The following is a 14,397-nucleotide window of genomic DNA, read 5'->3' on the forward strand; positions in this document are numbered from 1 at the left end:
CAATTTGACAATTTGTAAAAATGCGTTTTCGCAGGTCTGTTCGCGTGGTACGAAATGTACAAATTTTGAAATATTGCATTTTCTCTGTTATTTGTTGGAATTTTGTGATATGTGCATGAAATTTTCCGCTTAGCTAGTTGAAGATTTGTAGAATTGATTTCCCCAAGAACCTACCTTGCAGCAGCGAAAGTAAAAATAGTGTATTTTTGCGAATGACATATTCCTTTATTATTTTTAAGTTTATTACTTATATTATTACAATTAATAAAAATAGTACGAGTTCCACGTTACACATATGTATGTATATATTTGTATATCTTACGCTTTCTATATTACTCCTCTTATGTGCAAAATATTGTATAAACAGCACCGCACCTTAAATACGCTCCAAATATGGCTTTCGACACGCACATATACTCGCAGAGTTATACATACATATTTACATAGATTTGCATGCATAAATATATGTATATATAAGTTTTTATTATACATATTTTTATTGTAAGCTTTTCTTAGTGAAAAACTATTTGGTTTTATTCGTTTAAGATATACCATTAACAGCTAAAAACGTGTATACATATTGATGTGTGGATGTGTGCATAATAAAAACAGTGATATTACTTAAATGTACTCATTTTGCTTTGCCATAAAATTTCGTCAATCATTTGGGTTTACTTTTTCACAACTTAATTACTGCTTAGAAAAAATAATTAAAATTAAATAATAAAAAACAATGCAAAAAATAATAATATATAAATTTTCCAAGTTTTGCTGCACTTAATTGTTTGTAAACTTAAGGTTTATGTTAATGTTGTATAAGAAAAACGATTATAAAATAAAATATAAAACAATACATTAGAAACATATTTCTAAAACCTGCATTAAAAATTATTAGTGATATAAAATATTTTATAAAATATATAGTTTTAAAAATAAAATATACATATAACAATTTTTTGTTTATATTTATGTGTTGAGAATTTTTTGCAGTTAAAGCGTTTGGAGTAAAAATACGTTGACAAGTTTTATTCTGGGTTTTTGGGAAGCCAAGACGTCGTAGGTTGTCTCTTAGGTTTTTTGTTTTGTATAAAAGTTAAATATGCAAGCAAATTTTTTTAAAAACCTTATTATTATCTCTCATCATTATTTTTGAAGCAAATATATATATATTTTTTTTGTTATATATTTTTTACCGAACCGCGTTATATATTATACATATGTATATTATGTTGTATATAATTTCCAAGCAAAATTTTTATATGTGTACACATATACATACATATGTATATTATTTTTAAATAAATGTCATGTATGTATATTCACATACTTTTTTGGGTACATTGTTCATTCTATCTCTCAAGATGTTTGTTTATACTTTTTGTAAAAAATCTTTTCAAAACTTGCACAGCACGCTAAAATTATTAGTCTTTCAATGATTTCTTATCTTAGTACCATTAATTAATTATTTGCTTTTGTAAAGAAAAATATCTTCTTAATTTGATTTCGCTTATTTTTTATAAAAAATATAATTTTTAATATTATAAATTGTCGAATATATATAAAAAATACTCTGCGCAAGCTCTTACTTTTGGCCAATATTGCATATTACATTTTTTATTATCAAACCACCGCTCTCGTTGTCGGTTTTATACATTTTTTTTAAATTTGCTGAATAAATTGTTTGCATAGCTGTCTACGCGATTTCTCAATCAATTGTCAAATAAATTTGAGATTTTTTAATATTTATGTGTTTTTTTATAGATTCTTCTTAAGAAATTTCTATTCTTTCAATGTTAGTGTAATGTTTTTAAAGACTGTTACCACAAGTGTTTATTAGCCAAACTTGTTTTTTATTTATTCTATTTTTTCTGAACAATCATATAATTTATTAATTTTTCATTTCAACTTGTTTCAAAGCGAAATTTACTTTAAAAAAATTTTCAAATTTTGTATGGATTTGTTTGCCATAATTTATGAAAAATATTAAAATTGTAGAATTTTCGTTTAATTATTTTGAACTCAAAAAAATTTATTAGCACTTTTTTAATATTTTTTTATTTGGTTATTCTTGGGTTTCTAATCGCAAAATTTATAAAATGCAAATATTACAAAAAAAATGTAAATGACTACTTCATAATGCATTTAGAATTGTTTTTTATAAATTTAGCTGGCACTTGGTTTTATGTTGTTGAAAACCACAGTAAACTTTTTTTTTACACAAAGTATAAGGGAATTAAAAAATGTTATCAAATTATTTTAAAAAATTTTGTTTTTTATATTAAATTATAAAATTTATTTGCACTATCACTTGCACTTTCTATAAAAATGTTCAATTAAAAAAACACAATGTTCGAATGATACATTTTGTATTATGTAACTCACAGATTCTGCGATAGGCTTATTTAGTAAAAAATGTTCCACATTTAAACATTCTGCGCATATAGCATTTCCTGTTCAAAGCTACTTGCTTATCTATTTTTAACTCGATAAGCTCGTGCCGGCATTTGTGCACAGAAAACGCACAATCACTTGAAAACCCGTTATACAATATCAAGACTTTATTATTGTGCAATTATTAAAACTTTCTTTACACTTTTTTCTTCACTTTCAATGTCAATTAATTGCTGCATTTTGTTTCTTATTTGCCTCAACACATTATAACTCTTTTTTGTTATCTTAACTGCACGCCAACAATTCTCAACACCAGTTAGGTTAAGTGTACTAATATCCTACTAAGCCACCACATAGTTTAATATTTTTTTGTTCTTTGTAGTGAAATCACCAAAAATATGCTCTACGCCACCACCTGGCACACTATATCAATGTTGTTTGGAAAATTGTTTGTTAGTGAATTAGTTTTGTTTTGAACTTTTCTTTTTGTTGTTTGAAGTGTTTTTGTAGTTGAATTAACACGATGAGACACAAAATAGCTGCACACTCACCAGCTCCGGTTACACTACGCTGTGTTGTGACACAAATGGAAGGTGTCGGCGCCACCGCTGCGTATACGCAAATAACTCTTACAACAATGTTATTGTCACAGTAGTGACCAGCCACCACGGCCAAACTTGGCACACACACTATAGCCGCTTTTCCAACTCACTAAGGATTGTAGCACTCGCCTCTATATAATTGCTGGCATTTGGCACAGCATCGATGTGCGGCGGTTGTTCATCGCCGGGAAATACCAACTGCGGCAATAGCGGTAGATCTATAGCAGCTAAGTCATCAAATGCGGGCAATTGTGTTTGTTGTAACTCGGGCGGTTGGTGTGGCGTCAACTGTTGCTGCAAATGTACATCGTACTCATTTCTGATATTAATGAGCTGCTCAGCTTGACGCTGATGTTCCACAATAATCTCATCCAGTTGCTGATTGAAGTTCTGTGGCACATTTAGAGGCAAAAATTGCGCATGTTGTTGGCACAAATTGCGTGCATTCGCTTGTATGCTCTGCAGTGACTGATCGATGTTCTCCAAAGAATTGTTGATGACTTCATGGATTTCTGTCGTACTTGCAATTGGCATAGTGGTTGCGGGTGGCGTTAGTAGCGTGCTCATGCAAGTTTTCGGTTGATGAATGATTTCTTCAATGTATATTTTGGTGCTCTTTTTTTTGCCACCGCTGCAATTGCCGCTGCTACAACTAGCTGCCATTACCGTTGCACGTGCACGCTTTAACGCGGGTGTATGTGTTGCATTGTTCACATCGAATTCACCATTTGTCGATGCAGTTAGGCGCTGTTCCAGCGCGCTCCGCTGACTTGTGGATGCCCCTGTATTCATCTGCAGCACGCTTGGCCGCATCAAATTCGCTTGCGTTGCATCTATGTACATGGAATCGGACGAAGCAGTGTTTTGATCATTCGCAACATCTTCATCACTGCTATCTATTGAGATGGATGTATCACTGCTATCGCTGCAGCTTTGCGGCCCTCTTTGCGCTCTACGCAAATCTCTACGCGCTTTTCGTCGTATATTTCTGCGCAAATTCTTAGCAGCAATATTCACCACGGACAACGATTGCATGATTGAGCTGCGCACCGAGGAGACTTCCGGCGGCACCAACATCAGACGTCGACTTTTTGTTCGCTCATTGTCTGCCTGTGTAGCGGTATCTTCACCGCAGCCTGTGCCATTACCTTGCGTACGACGTGTTTGTAAATTGTCAATTAAAAACATTACACTGCGTTCCAAACGTACGGGATCGTGAGAGGCAGGTGCATCCACCGTTGAAGAGATGGGCAAATTCGAATGTATAATTGTAGAAAAGCGTCGCTTCATATCCTCCATGTAATAACGGCCCTCCTCCTCATCCAACAGCGTGTTGATGCAAACGAAAGAGTAGACATTACGCTCGGTGTCTACGGTATCGTAGTAACCCTGCGAATGCAGATAAATAAAGGTTCCATTCCGTGTGAGTAGGCGATAATAGCTTTCACCTTGCTCGTCAAAATTGTCGTACATCTGGCGTAACGCAACAATTACCCAGCGCACATCATCGTGGTGTATGAAAGAGAACGGGCTAAGATTGTAGACCTGCAATGGAAGATGAAAATAGTACGCGTGCATTAATAAGTAATTTAAAGCAGTAACATCCTGGAAAATATGATTTATTTTGTTTGACTGAAAACAATCCTCAACTAAAATGTAAACAAATATGTCATAAGAAGTCAAACCCTCACACATACTCACGACATCTCATTGACATTTAACAGTAAACACAGGTACATAATAACGATTATATCACCTACAATAGCTTATCTTTGTTTAGAAATTTACTACAAAATAGAAAAAAGTAGAATAGAAAAAATTGAATAGAAAAAAATAGAATAGAAAAAAATGTTATAACAGCTTTTATTGGCATTTCTACGCTATGCCTAGTACCAGAAACAGTGAGCTTATCTTAAATACTTTTATTTTTTATAAAGTGAAAAAAATAAGAATATGCTTATTACGAGCTGCCAGCTTTTCTTGTAATAAAATATATAGTCTATCATTTAGCAAGCCTCATTTGATACATTATCTAGGACAACGTGGCAATATTTTGAATTTATGATAAAAAACCTGCTTATTTTTCAAAGAAATAAAAATTTTAATTGCGAAAGAAGTGCGACTGAGAAAAAAACTATTTGTAAAAATAAATAAAATGCAAGTAATCAAAGTGATGTCTGTCTGTCTGTTTGTATATACATATGTATATACGGAACTAGTCCCTCAATTATTATGAACATATCAGGGCCATTGTATTTGATGAATTTAAATAAGAAGAATTTAATAAATATAAAAAATTAAATAAATTGTGGATTCAAAAAATAAAAATTAGAAGTTATTTTACTAGTCACATATGTATGTACATATTTATCATATACGTATGTATATGAGTACAAAAACCCAAATACATACATACATATGCTAGAATTATCAACGAAGGACTTAAAATAAGTAAATAGAAATATACAGACACAATTTACATACATACATATGTATATGTACATTAGCACGCGCATACAAACATACTATGTATACAAGTGTAGATAAAGTTTCGCATATAATTGGTCGTAAAAACCATGAACTCCTCAATGCTATCTGCAGTACGTCTGCCATCTAATCAAGCTACATACTAGAAACATATTTGCAAATATATAAATACACAAAACACACATTTATGTATGTATGCATTTACTTATAACAAATATAAAATATAACATACAGCCACAGACCGGACGTCATACGATAGTGCCGAACATAACCTCAAATTGTGAAAAACTTATAGTTCGATTCTTATACATATTTACTTATGATGTATGCAATGTTTAAACATAAAAATTTATTTGTTTGTGTCAATCACAAACAGATGTACATACTATGAACCATTTTAATAATTGATGATGTTTTTTTATGCAGTCAATGCTGCAGCGTTATACTGTAAATCAAAAAACTACACCTTTGTCAACAAGGAAATTAATTATGTGTGAAAACTTGGCCTAAACCCGTCGGGATGGCTCACGCCAGACCATTATTAATTATATTGTATGAATGATAGTCTCTTTTTATGAATGCTTACTTGTATAAAATTAACTGCTACGTACATATGTACATACTATGTATGTGTATAAATGTATCTGCGTTCTTTTACTATTCCCCCATCTATTTAAACTACGAAGCTGTTTGATATCAGCAAAAATATACATACATATGTATGCATGTTATACAACAGACCTACAGCTTCTACATATATGCAACTCCCGCAGGGGTCACGGACTGCGATTAGATAAATTGTTTTATTTACAAGCTTTTGAAAAATATTGCAAAAAAAAGAAAGATAAATAAAAATAACATTAATAAATAAAATAATAAGTGAAAGCTCATGCGAATAAAATAGTTCTAAATAAATATTTATAGCCAATTCTATTTCTAACAAACGTAAACCATTTAATAGCGCTGGCGGTGTGCGTCGACTCACATACATATGTACATATCTATCTTAGGCAAGCATACGAATTGTTACTTGTAGATATATAAATATGTATGTATATTTATATTTGTAGGTACGTGTGTTTACGCACGTATGTATATAGCATTTTTTCACAGTATGCCATAAACAAAATACCTAAATATATATGTACATACATACATACATGTTTACATCAAAGTGTATGTAGACTTATGTGTGTCATTTTAACCAACACAATCACTGCGCCCATTTTAATTTATTATTTTCTAACTTATCATTAGTAGAATGCATACACATACATACATATGTATGTATGTACATATTTACTGATTTGCAATTTTTTATAGTAAGTTATACTTGTAATATATTAATAAACTGTGCGGCTGTACATAGTTAAGCCATAACGCCATTGTTAGCTATTCTTTTATTTTTATTATTTGTTACTTCAAAAATGCTTCCCACCACCAATTCTTCAATGTAACAAAATTATAATTTTGGTCATATAAAATTAAAATCAATCAATCTTTTATTTTATTAGCACACATACACTTCACAAAACCCGTTTGAACACATACATACCTACATACATATGTATGTAGATATGTACGTACCCTCGAACATATAAAAAAATAAAAATTTACATTTTTTACGTAAAATCAAAAGAGTTAAATCAAAACCCGAGTGCTTTTTGATTTTTCTTGTCTCTTGATTTGGGCGATTACCTACTTGATCATTTGATTTTTTTCGGTTGAATGGCAGTTCAATACGCTTAACGCGAATGTCTTTACCGTTGAGCAGAATAGCAAACAAATACTACACACAACCATACATATTAAAATATGCTTAAATACAATATTATTTAAATGTGTGATTAATTAATTCTACTAATCCAGCAAAGTCATTTTGACAACAAGAAATCAAATATTATGCTCTGAAGTCTGCTGAACAGCTGTGTGTACATATGAAAATAGACAGACGGACAGAAAACCATATTGTTTTCGGCTGTTCAAAATAAAAAATGCTAAACATTTTATCGTTTAGTTGTTTTGTTTTATACTTTTTAGCTGTTTTGTATTCATTTGTTGAGCAGAATAAGCGCTCGTATATATGTACATATGTACGAGTATACAAATAATTGTATCAATAACGCAAATATCATCTAAAAGCAATAAACATATGTACATACAAATACGTGTACTTTGACTGATAAGGCGGCTAAGAGAAACAAACAGAGCAAAAATACACTTTCAGCAAAGCGAGACTTCTACCGACCGAACCTACCCGAAGCAAATAATTGAGCTATTTATATTTATTTATTAAATGACTCTTTACGGCAATACCTGCATTTTTAGCACTTAGTTGCCACACAAATTTGTCTAATTATCTATTACAATATTACATATAAATATGTACCTACATGCACATACATATGTGTGTGTATATGTGCAACTGTGATTTTTAACTTTTTATGCCTAATGCTAAAAATAGTGGTAAACAACCTTACCTCATCTCTCATGTATCCAGCCACCAGCCCGATACGCTGATCACAGTCAATTATTCGTCCGTCTATTAAGTGCCGTGTTCTATATTCCATGCGTCCGCTATTCTCGCTCGTTAGATAATGGGTAATCTTTGGTGTATGTATGATGCGTGCCATAGCTACAAGCACCACATCGTTGCCACTTATGCCGTGCAGTGCGGCTTGTGCTATAACATCATGCTGCATTGCATGGACACCTTCAGTGCCATTGTAACGTGTTCGCCGCAAAACATGTGAAACAATAGGAAATGTGCCATTTGAGCAAGAGTAGTCGCTGCGTCGAAAACAGCCATCAATTCGGACCAATTCATACTTCCGATTCGCCTCTGAACGTGTACCCGCCCGTGCTAAACGTACAACAAATGAACGCTTATCATTACGCAAGCGTTCATTGATGTCTTTCAAAAACGTATCAGTGTTTTCATTGCTGTTACTATCATTATTTTGCTGCTGCATTTGATATTCGTGACTGCAACGGAATAGCGCTTCCATGTCACGTGGTATTAGTTGTTGCAGCATATTCGGATGATCGTCTGGATGTGTTATGCTCAGTATATTTTGTCCATAGAGATCCGATTGACAATGTCCGAGTAATTTCTCCACACTGTTTGATACTACGACAATTTGTCCATGACAGGTTAGTGTTATAAAGAAGCTGTCTAATAAGTATGTCAACGCATCCGCAAAATTCGGATCTTGTGAGAGCTCTGTCATTGTCTGTTTTCTTGGCACTGATTTACCAAATATGTATTGCAAACGAAAGCCATGCGCTGCACACCTTAGTATACCGGTCCTGTCTAATCGTCGCGATGAATCCGCCGCCTGTGGCACTATGTTAGCTAGTTCCCGTATACTTGCATTTACTTTGTCCCGGCGTTGCTTTTCGGCTAAATTGCGTGCCTCACGTCCACTATGTGACCCGGCTGTCACATTCCCTTCCGCATCAATTGATCCCATTACTTTTGGCATTATGGACAAACACTTTTCGTACAATATCTCTACAACTAGTTTTCACTTGTAAAATAATTATTAACTTTTCCGATTTTTTTGTATTCACAATGGCTGCTGGAGATCATACGCCATTCCTTGGTGCTTCGCCCTACACTGTCCTAAGCAATATTCGTCGTATTTTTTCTCAAGGTCTCACTTCTATAGGTCTGGATACCGCCGCACGCACCGCACACCCCTCTTAAAATCTTATTCAATGTTTTCTTTTTCTTGTTTGGTTGCGTGTCCGTTCTCACTTTTTTACGTACTACTCGTCATAGATCCAATTTATAACTAATAAAAATTTCAAGCGCGTTGCTAACTTCACACAAATTCGTGATTAATAGTTTTCACAGATTTTTCACCGATATGAGCGTTTTTCACCTTTTCTGATTCTCTTTTATCAAACACTTCAAATGGAAAATTCTTGTTTTGTTATGCCTGCTTCTTTGATTTCATCTGAACAGGGTTAGCAACGTTGTTGGCATGACAGTTTATCAAGTATAAAAATACAGAGTGATTGCAATATAGCAAACATTTTATGAATGCAAGCGATTAATAATTGTTTACCTACTTTATGCTATATATGTATATACATATATAGTATATATATTACATACTTTCATAGCGAATAATAATATTTTTGTATCAATACAACTTTTATACTACTCTAGAAACATGTTAAATTATGTACTTGTACCGTGATCGCCCTGTTTCCTGTGTATGTGTGTGTTTTTTTGCTATTATATTTGACAATTAACTTCATATAGTTTTCTATGGATGCAATTTTCTATGAAAGTTCAACGAACAGATTAATTTGCAAAAAATGATACAAACTTGTAGAAAATAGTAAAAATTGAACGGCGGAAAATCGCAGCGCAATGTCGCGACCTTCCACTATATCTGTGGAGCCCAGTTCACCAGTGCAGAAGGTATGGAAACCAGAGTGTAAGTATTATTTATGTGCCTTGTATCCCTGACCACAGCTAATATGTTTCTTTGTTAGTGTATAAAATACAGCTGGAAGCGCCCACGCCCAAGCCTTTACACCGCACACGGCCCTTAACACTAAATGTCATCAATAATGAAGGCCATTGTTATGGTCCAGAGTACCACGGCGCAATGGGACATCTAGAAGCTGAACAACTTTTGTCCAATAAAACAGATGGCACTTACTTGTTGCGTCGTAGTCCCAAAGCAGATGATTATTTTACTTTAAGCGTGCGTTTTAATTATCGTACCAAACATTTTAAGATTTATTACAAACCTGGCAAAGGACACTACTTGCAAGAACAATCTAAGCACTATGATACCATACACGATTTGGTTGCTGACGGCCTGGTTAATTTTTACATGCAATTACATGCTGCTCCCATCATACTACAAATTAATCAGCAAACGCGCAATTGCTACCAACAGAGCCCATACATGACACTTAACCGACGTAAATTGAGGGCATTATCCCATGAGCTTGGCAAGTCAATGGTGTCAGCGAAAGACAATTGTGGTGTTATAGAAATTACTAACACGGATGTCAATGGTGATTGCGATAGTGTGAAAGCGCCGATAAATAAAGAAGTTACCAACAAAATGAAGGACGCCAGTGATACCGCCGACTTGATACTACCACTTGTCTATGAAAAGGCACATAACTTTAAGGTGCATAACTTTAAGGGTCTCAATTGGTGTGAGTTTTGTGCGAATTTTCTTTGGGGTTTCACTGCACAGGGAATGAAGTGTGAAGCATGCGGTTTCATGGCGCATTTCAAATGTGCAGAGTTAGTGCCGGCCAAATGTGTGCCGGATATGAAGCTCATACGTGGTGTATTTGGCACTGATTTGACTACGGTGGTGCAGCTGTATCAGAGCAGTGTACCATTCGTTGTGAGACGTTGTGTGGAAGAGGTTGAGGCACGTGGTATGTTGCAAGAGGGTATATATCGTGTGTCGGGCTTTGCAGATGAAATAGACGCACTCAAATTAGCGCTGGATCGTGATGGCGAAAAGACGGACATGTCGGAGGGCGCTTATGGCAATGTAAATGTGATAGCTGGCACGTTGAAACTCTATCTGCGTCTACTGCCTGTGCCGCTCATCACTTTTCAGGCTTACCCGAGTTTTATGCAAGCAGCAAGTAATTAACTGAAGTCTATGAAAGTTTATTAGCAATTATTGAAAAAACATTTTACTTCTTATAGGAAGCCCTAACGCTGCAGAGCAGATAAGTAATATGACTGAGGCGGCTAAACGTTTACCGCCAGCGCATTACAATTGCCTCAAATTTATGGCGGAGCATTTAAAAAGGTATTTCAACATTCAGCCAATTAAATTGTTATTTCTTGATTACTTTGTGAATTCTTTTTTAGAGTGGCTTCCCATTACGCGGCTAACAAAATGAACGAGCATAATTTAGCCACTGTATTTGCACCAACACTGATAGCTACTCCACAGCATTTGACCAATTTAACGGAAGAGATTTTTATGTTATCAACATTAATTGCAAATTGCGCGGATATTTTCATTTAGTCACATATTATACACACTTTTATGTCGATTTAATTGCAGAGGGCATTAAATTGAGGAAGCTGTGCAACTTTTATCACACAGGTCTTAGGCAATATTTACGAATTATTATTAAGTAACATAGCTTGAGTAAATGCCGTAGGCCACGAATTTAAATACATTAAAATTAGTTGAGGAATATTTAAAACAAATTTTACACATTCTCAAATTTCATACAACTTTTTTATGTATAAAACCAAAGTATTTTTTATGTAGTAATAAAAAATGATGATACGCATTCAAACAAGTTGTGATATTTTGCAGGCTAGTTGCAGCAGTTGGTAGCAATACTGGAACATTTTATATTATTTTGGCTATTGTTATTATATGTATGTTTAACAGATTTTTTTTTTTTTTTTGATCCTTATACATATATCGAATCTAGGGTAAATCGAGTATATCAAAAACGTGGAGTAAAGAAGAACACAGCGTAAACGTTAAAGGCAAAGAATACTCCACGACGAGCAATCACAAGTGGGCGGGTGGACAAATAGATATGTTTCTTTACAGAAAATATGGTGTTGTGTTCTGTTGTGGTATGACTCGATCCGTTTCTGGCACCGCATTAAAAATACTGGTTGTGCGATCTTTCGCAGTTTTAAACGTCAAAATCGCAGCTACATTGCCACAACGATAGCAATAGTTGGGCGCTGACCACACTGTTACAAGCTTACTATCGAACATGTATTTAATACCTTCGTTAACCAGCTGATGTGCACGACAAATCAATTCTAAATTGTTAATATTCATAAAGTCCTTTGTCACAAGCTGGCCGAATAACCAACCAGCACCACGCGGACTTTGGCCCCTAAAAATGCACATGTATTAAACATAATTTGCAAAAAACAAACGTCCTTTTTGTACTTACCACAGGTCCATATCTTCTGGATCCGACCAGACGAGATCACAGAATGCACCCTTATAAGGAATTTCACCATTGCGGTCTATAGTACGTATTTGGTCAAGTGTGATAATTTCTGGACTGAGGCCACCATGCACGCATAGCACCTCCTCATCAATAATCTAAAAATAAACGATTAGTACAAAATTTTAATTTAAATCTTTGCCAGTCTAACCGCAGCAATTGTCAGCAGGTCAAAAACTTTGCAACAGTATTTCCATGCATTAGCGTTTCCATACTTTGTGAAACATTCATCGAAAAAGCCATACACTTTGGTAATTTGTCGCGATTCGTGATTTCCACGCAGCAGCGTAATACGGTCAGGATAACGTGCCTATTAGTATAAACGAAGAATATATCAATGTTGAAAAAATGACATAAATCAAATGAATTTGAAAGCTCACCTTCAATGTAAGCAGACGTGTCAATGTTTCGAGGCTATAATAGCCACGGTCTACAAAATCACCCATGAAAATATAGTTGGTATCAGGTATTTGACCACCTGTGCGGAAAAGTTCTTCCAAATCGTAAAACTGTCCATGTATATCACCACATACTGTGACGGGCGTGCTAACTGGTTGTATGTTGGATTCCTCAAGTAAAATTTCACACACGATATCACAAAGCTTTTTCAAGTCATTCTCTGGCAAATATTTACATTCCTTAACTGTCTCAATCCACTTATCGAGATCCGACATTCTGATTATTTTAGTTTTCACAAAATAATTATTGTTTTATCTGCTTTATTAAGACTAATTTTTAGAAGATTTCGCGATAAATTCTATATTAAACTTTGGGTGGATTTGTGCTAACACAGGCTGCAATTATTGTTTTTGCAGAGGTGCTGATGACAGTTGAAAATGTCAAACGGTTGAATTATATGTGCTGCTTCTTATTGAAAAGTCGTTCACAGTAATGAAGTCTACGTTGTATGCAACTATAACGTTACGGCTACCGAAACTCGAATTCATAGAAGGAATTAGCACGGAAACTTACCATGCAACTCATTCTGCTCACTGTGTAAGAAAGAGATGAACGATCACACATACACAAGAGTTCCGTTTACAATTGTCAATAGTGTCGTAATATACTCGCAGAAACTTTAAGTGAAATCCCTGATAGCGGTTGGGTAATTAACCGGTTATTTAACCAACTTACTTTCTTTAGTTAGGTAACTTGCAGTGTTGTTGTATATTTGAAATAATTTGCATAGAAACTAACACATACACACGTCAAAATAATCTAACGGGAGATTCAGGAAACGCGGTTGTTTGACTCCAAGTACGCCATTTACTAGGAGGAGGGCGGTAAATGTGATAATGACATAACTATGAATGACGTGCCGTGCATAGTCTGGTCGGAGTATTGTGCAATCTCGTCCACGCAATCAAAAAATTATTTCTACGAATGCATCAAAACAGAAACTTCTTCGAGAGTGATCCATTGTGTTCCTCAACGGGAAGCATGGACGCCTTGCTATGCAGCCATTCAATGAGAAACTTCAAGAGGGATCCTGTTGTCGTAGCAGTGCAGTGTTTGGACACGTCTGAAGTTCCTTCGTCTGCGTTTCAATTAATGGCTGACCGTCCTATTGCTAAGTTGCCAACAACGTTTCTTTGACAAAGACAAATACACAATTTCGTGAACCGTAAGAACGTATTACCGATCGCGTCAACATTAAGTTTTCATTTCGTAATTTATTGACAATCTCAAATTCAATTTAAGGTTATGCCATACATATGTATGTACTCGTATGTATGTATATATTAAAGCACGGTAAAAATTGGAATTTAATTTCAACATCTGCATAAAATTTGCAAAAATAATTTTTAATGCGAATAATAAATAATAATTAAATAAATGTACAAAGATAACCCTAAATACAGGCAACGTCTGGTCTCAAATAGGATTTGTTGGTATGAGGTGAACTTTATATGAAACTAGAGGTTGA

At 34.4% G+C, this 14,397-nt stretch overlaps 3 protein-coding genes across 3 annotated transcripts; 1 reads left to right on the forward strand and 2 right to left on the reverse strand.

Moving 5' to 3' along the window:
• Positions 1-203: 203 nt before the first annotated feature.
• Positions 204-9,658, reverse strand: LOC126758756 (uncharacterized). The gene is made up of 2 exons (XM_050473134.1): positions 7,961-9,658; positions 204-4,538 (listed from the first exon to the last, which is right to left on the reverse strand). The coding sequence occupies exons 1-2, from the start codon at positions 8,963-8,965 to the stop codon at positions 3,081-3,083; spliced, it is 2,463 nt and encodes an 820-aa protein (XP_050329091.1). The 5' UTR covers positions 8,966-9,658; the 3' UTR covers positions 204-3,080.
• A 102-nt stretch (positions 9,659-9,760) lies between these two features.
• LOC126758757 (N-chimaerin) lies at positions 9,761-11,697 on the forward strand. Its single transcript, XM_050473135.1, has 4 exons — positions 9,761-9,931; positions 9,990-11,117; positions 11,182-11,287; positions 11,350-11,697. The coding sequence occupies exons 1-4, from the start codon at positions 9,865-9,867 to the stop codon at positions 11,507-11,509; spliced, it is 1,461 nt and encodes a 486-aa protein (XP_050329092.1). The 5' UTR covers positions 9,761-9,864; the 3' UTR covers positions 11,510-11,697.
• Positions 11,698-11,799: 102 nt separating this feature from the next.
• Positions 11,800-14,083, reverse strand: LOC126758762 (serine/threonine-protein phosphatase 6 catalytic subunit). The gene is made up of 4 exons (XM_050473140.1): positions 12,851-14,083; positions 12,622-12,780; positions 12,414-12,568; positions 11,800-12,353 (listed from the first exon to the last, which is right to left on the reverse strand). Exons 1-4 carry the CDS (start codon positions 13,142-13,144, stop codon positions 12,050-12,052), a joined length of 912 nt encoding a protein of 303 aa, XP_050329097.1. The 5' UTR covers positions 13,145-14,083; the 3' UTR covers positions 11,800-12,049.
• Positions 14,084-14,397: the final 314 nt, after the last annotated feature.

Source organism: Bactrocera neohumeralis, chromosome 5 (genome assembly GCF_024586455.1).
Source record: "Bactrocera neohumeralis isolate Rockhampton chromosome 5, APGP_CSIRO_Bneo_wtdbg2-racon-allhic-juicebox.fasta_v2, whole genome shotgun sequence".
Classification (NCBI taxonomy): Eukaryota; Metazoa; Arthropoda; class Insecta; order Diptera; family Tephritidae; genus Bactrocera; species Bactrocera neohumeralis.

Coding starts and splice junctions, on each gene's coding strand:
- LOC126758756 (XM_050473134.1), bottom strand. CDS start 8,965: ATGCCAAAAGTAATGGGATCAATTGATGCGGAAGGGAATGTGACAGCC. Junction 4,539..7,960: donor CTGGATACATGAGAGATGAG/GTAAGGTTGTTT, acceptor CTTCCATTGCAG/GTCTACAATCTTAGCCCGTT.
- LOC126758757 (XM_050473135.1), top strand. CDS start 9,865: ATGTCGCGACCTTCCACTATATCTGTGGAGCCCAGTTCACCAGTGCAG. Junction 11,118..11,181: donor GAGTTTTATGCAAGCAGCAA/GTAATTAACTGA, acceptor TACTTCTTATAG/GAAGCCCTAACGCTGCAGAG. Junction 11,288..11,349: donor ATGGCGGAGCATTTAAAAAG/GTATTTCAACAT, acceptor ATTCTTTTTTAG/AGTGGCTTCCCATTACGCGG.
- LOC126758762 (XM_050473140.1), bottom strand. CDS start 13,144: ATGTCGGATCTCGATAAGTGGATTGAGACAGTTAAGGAATGTAAATAT. Junction 12,781..12,850: donor CACGTCTGCTTACATTGAAG/GTGAGCTTTCAA, acceptor TTATACTAATAG/GCACGTTATCCTGACCGTAT. Junction 12,569..12,621: donor ACCTGCTGACAATTGCTGCG/GTTAGACTGGCA, acceptor GTTTATTTTTAG/ATTATTGATGAGGAGGTGCT.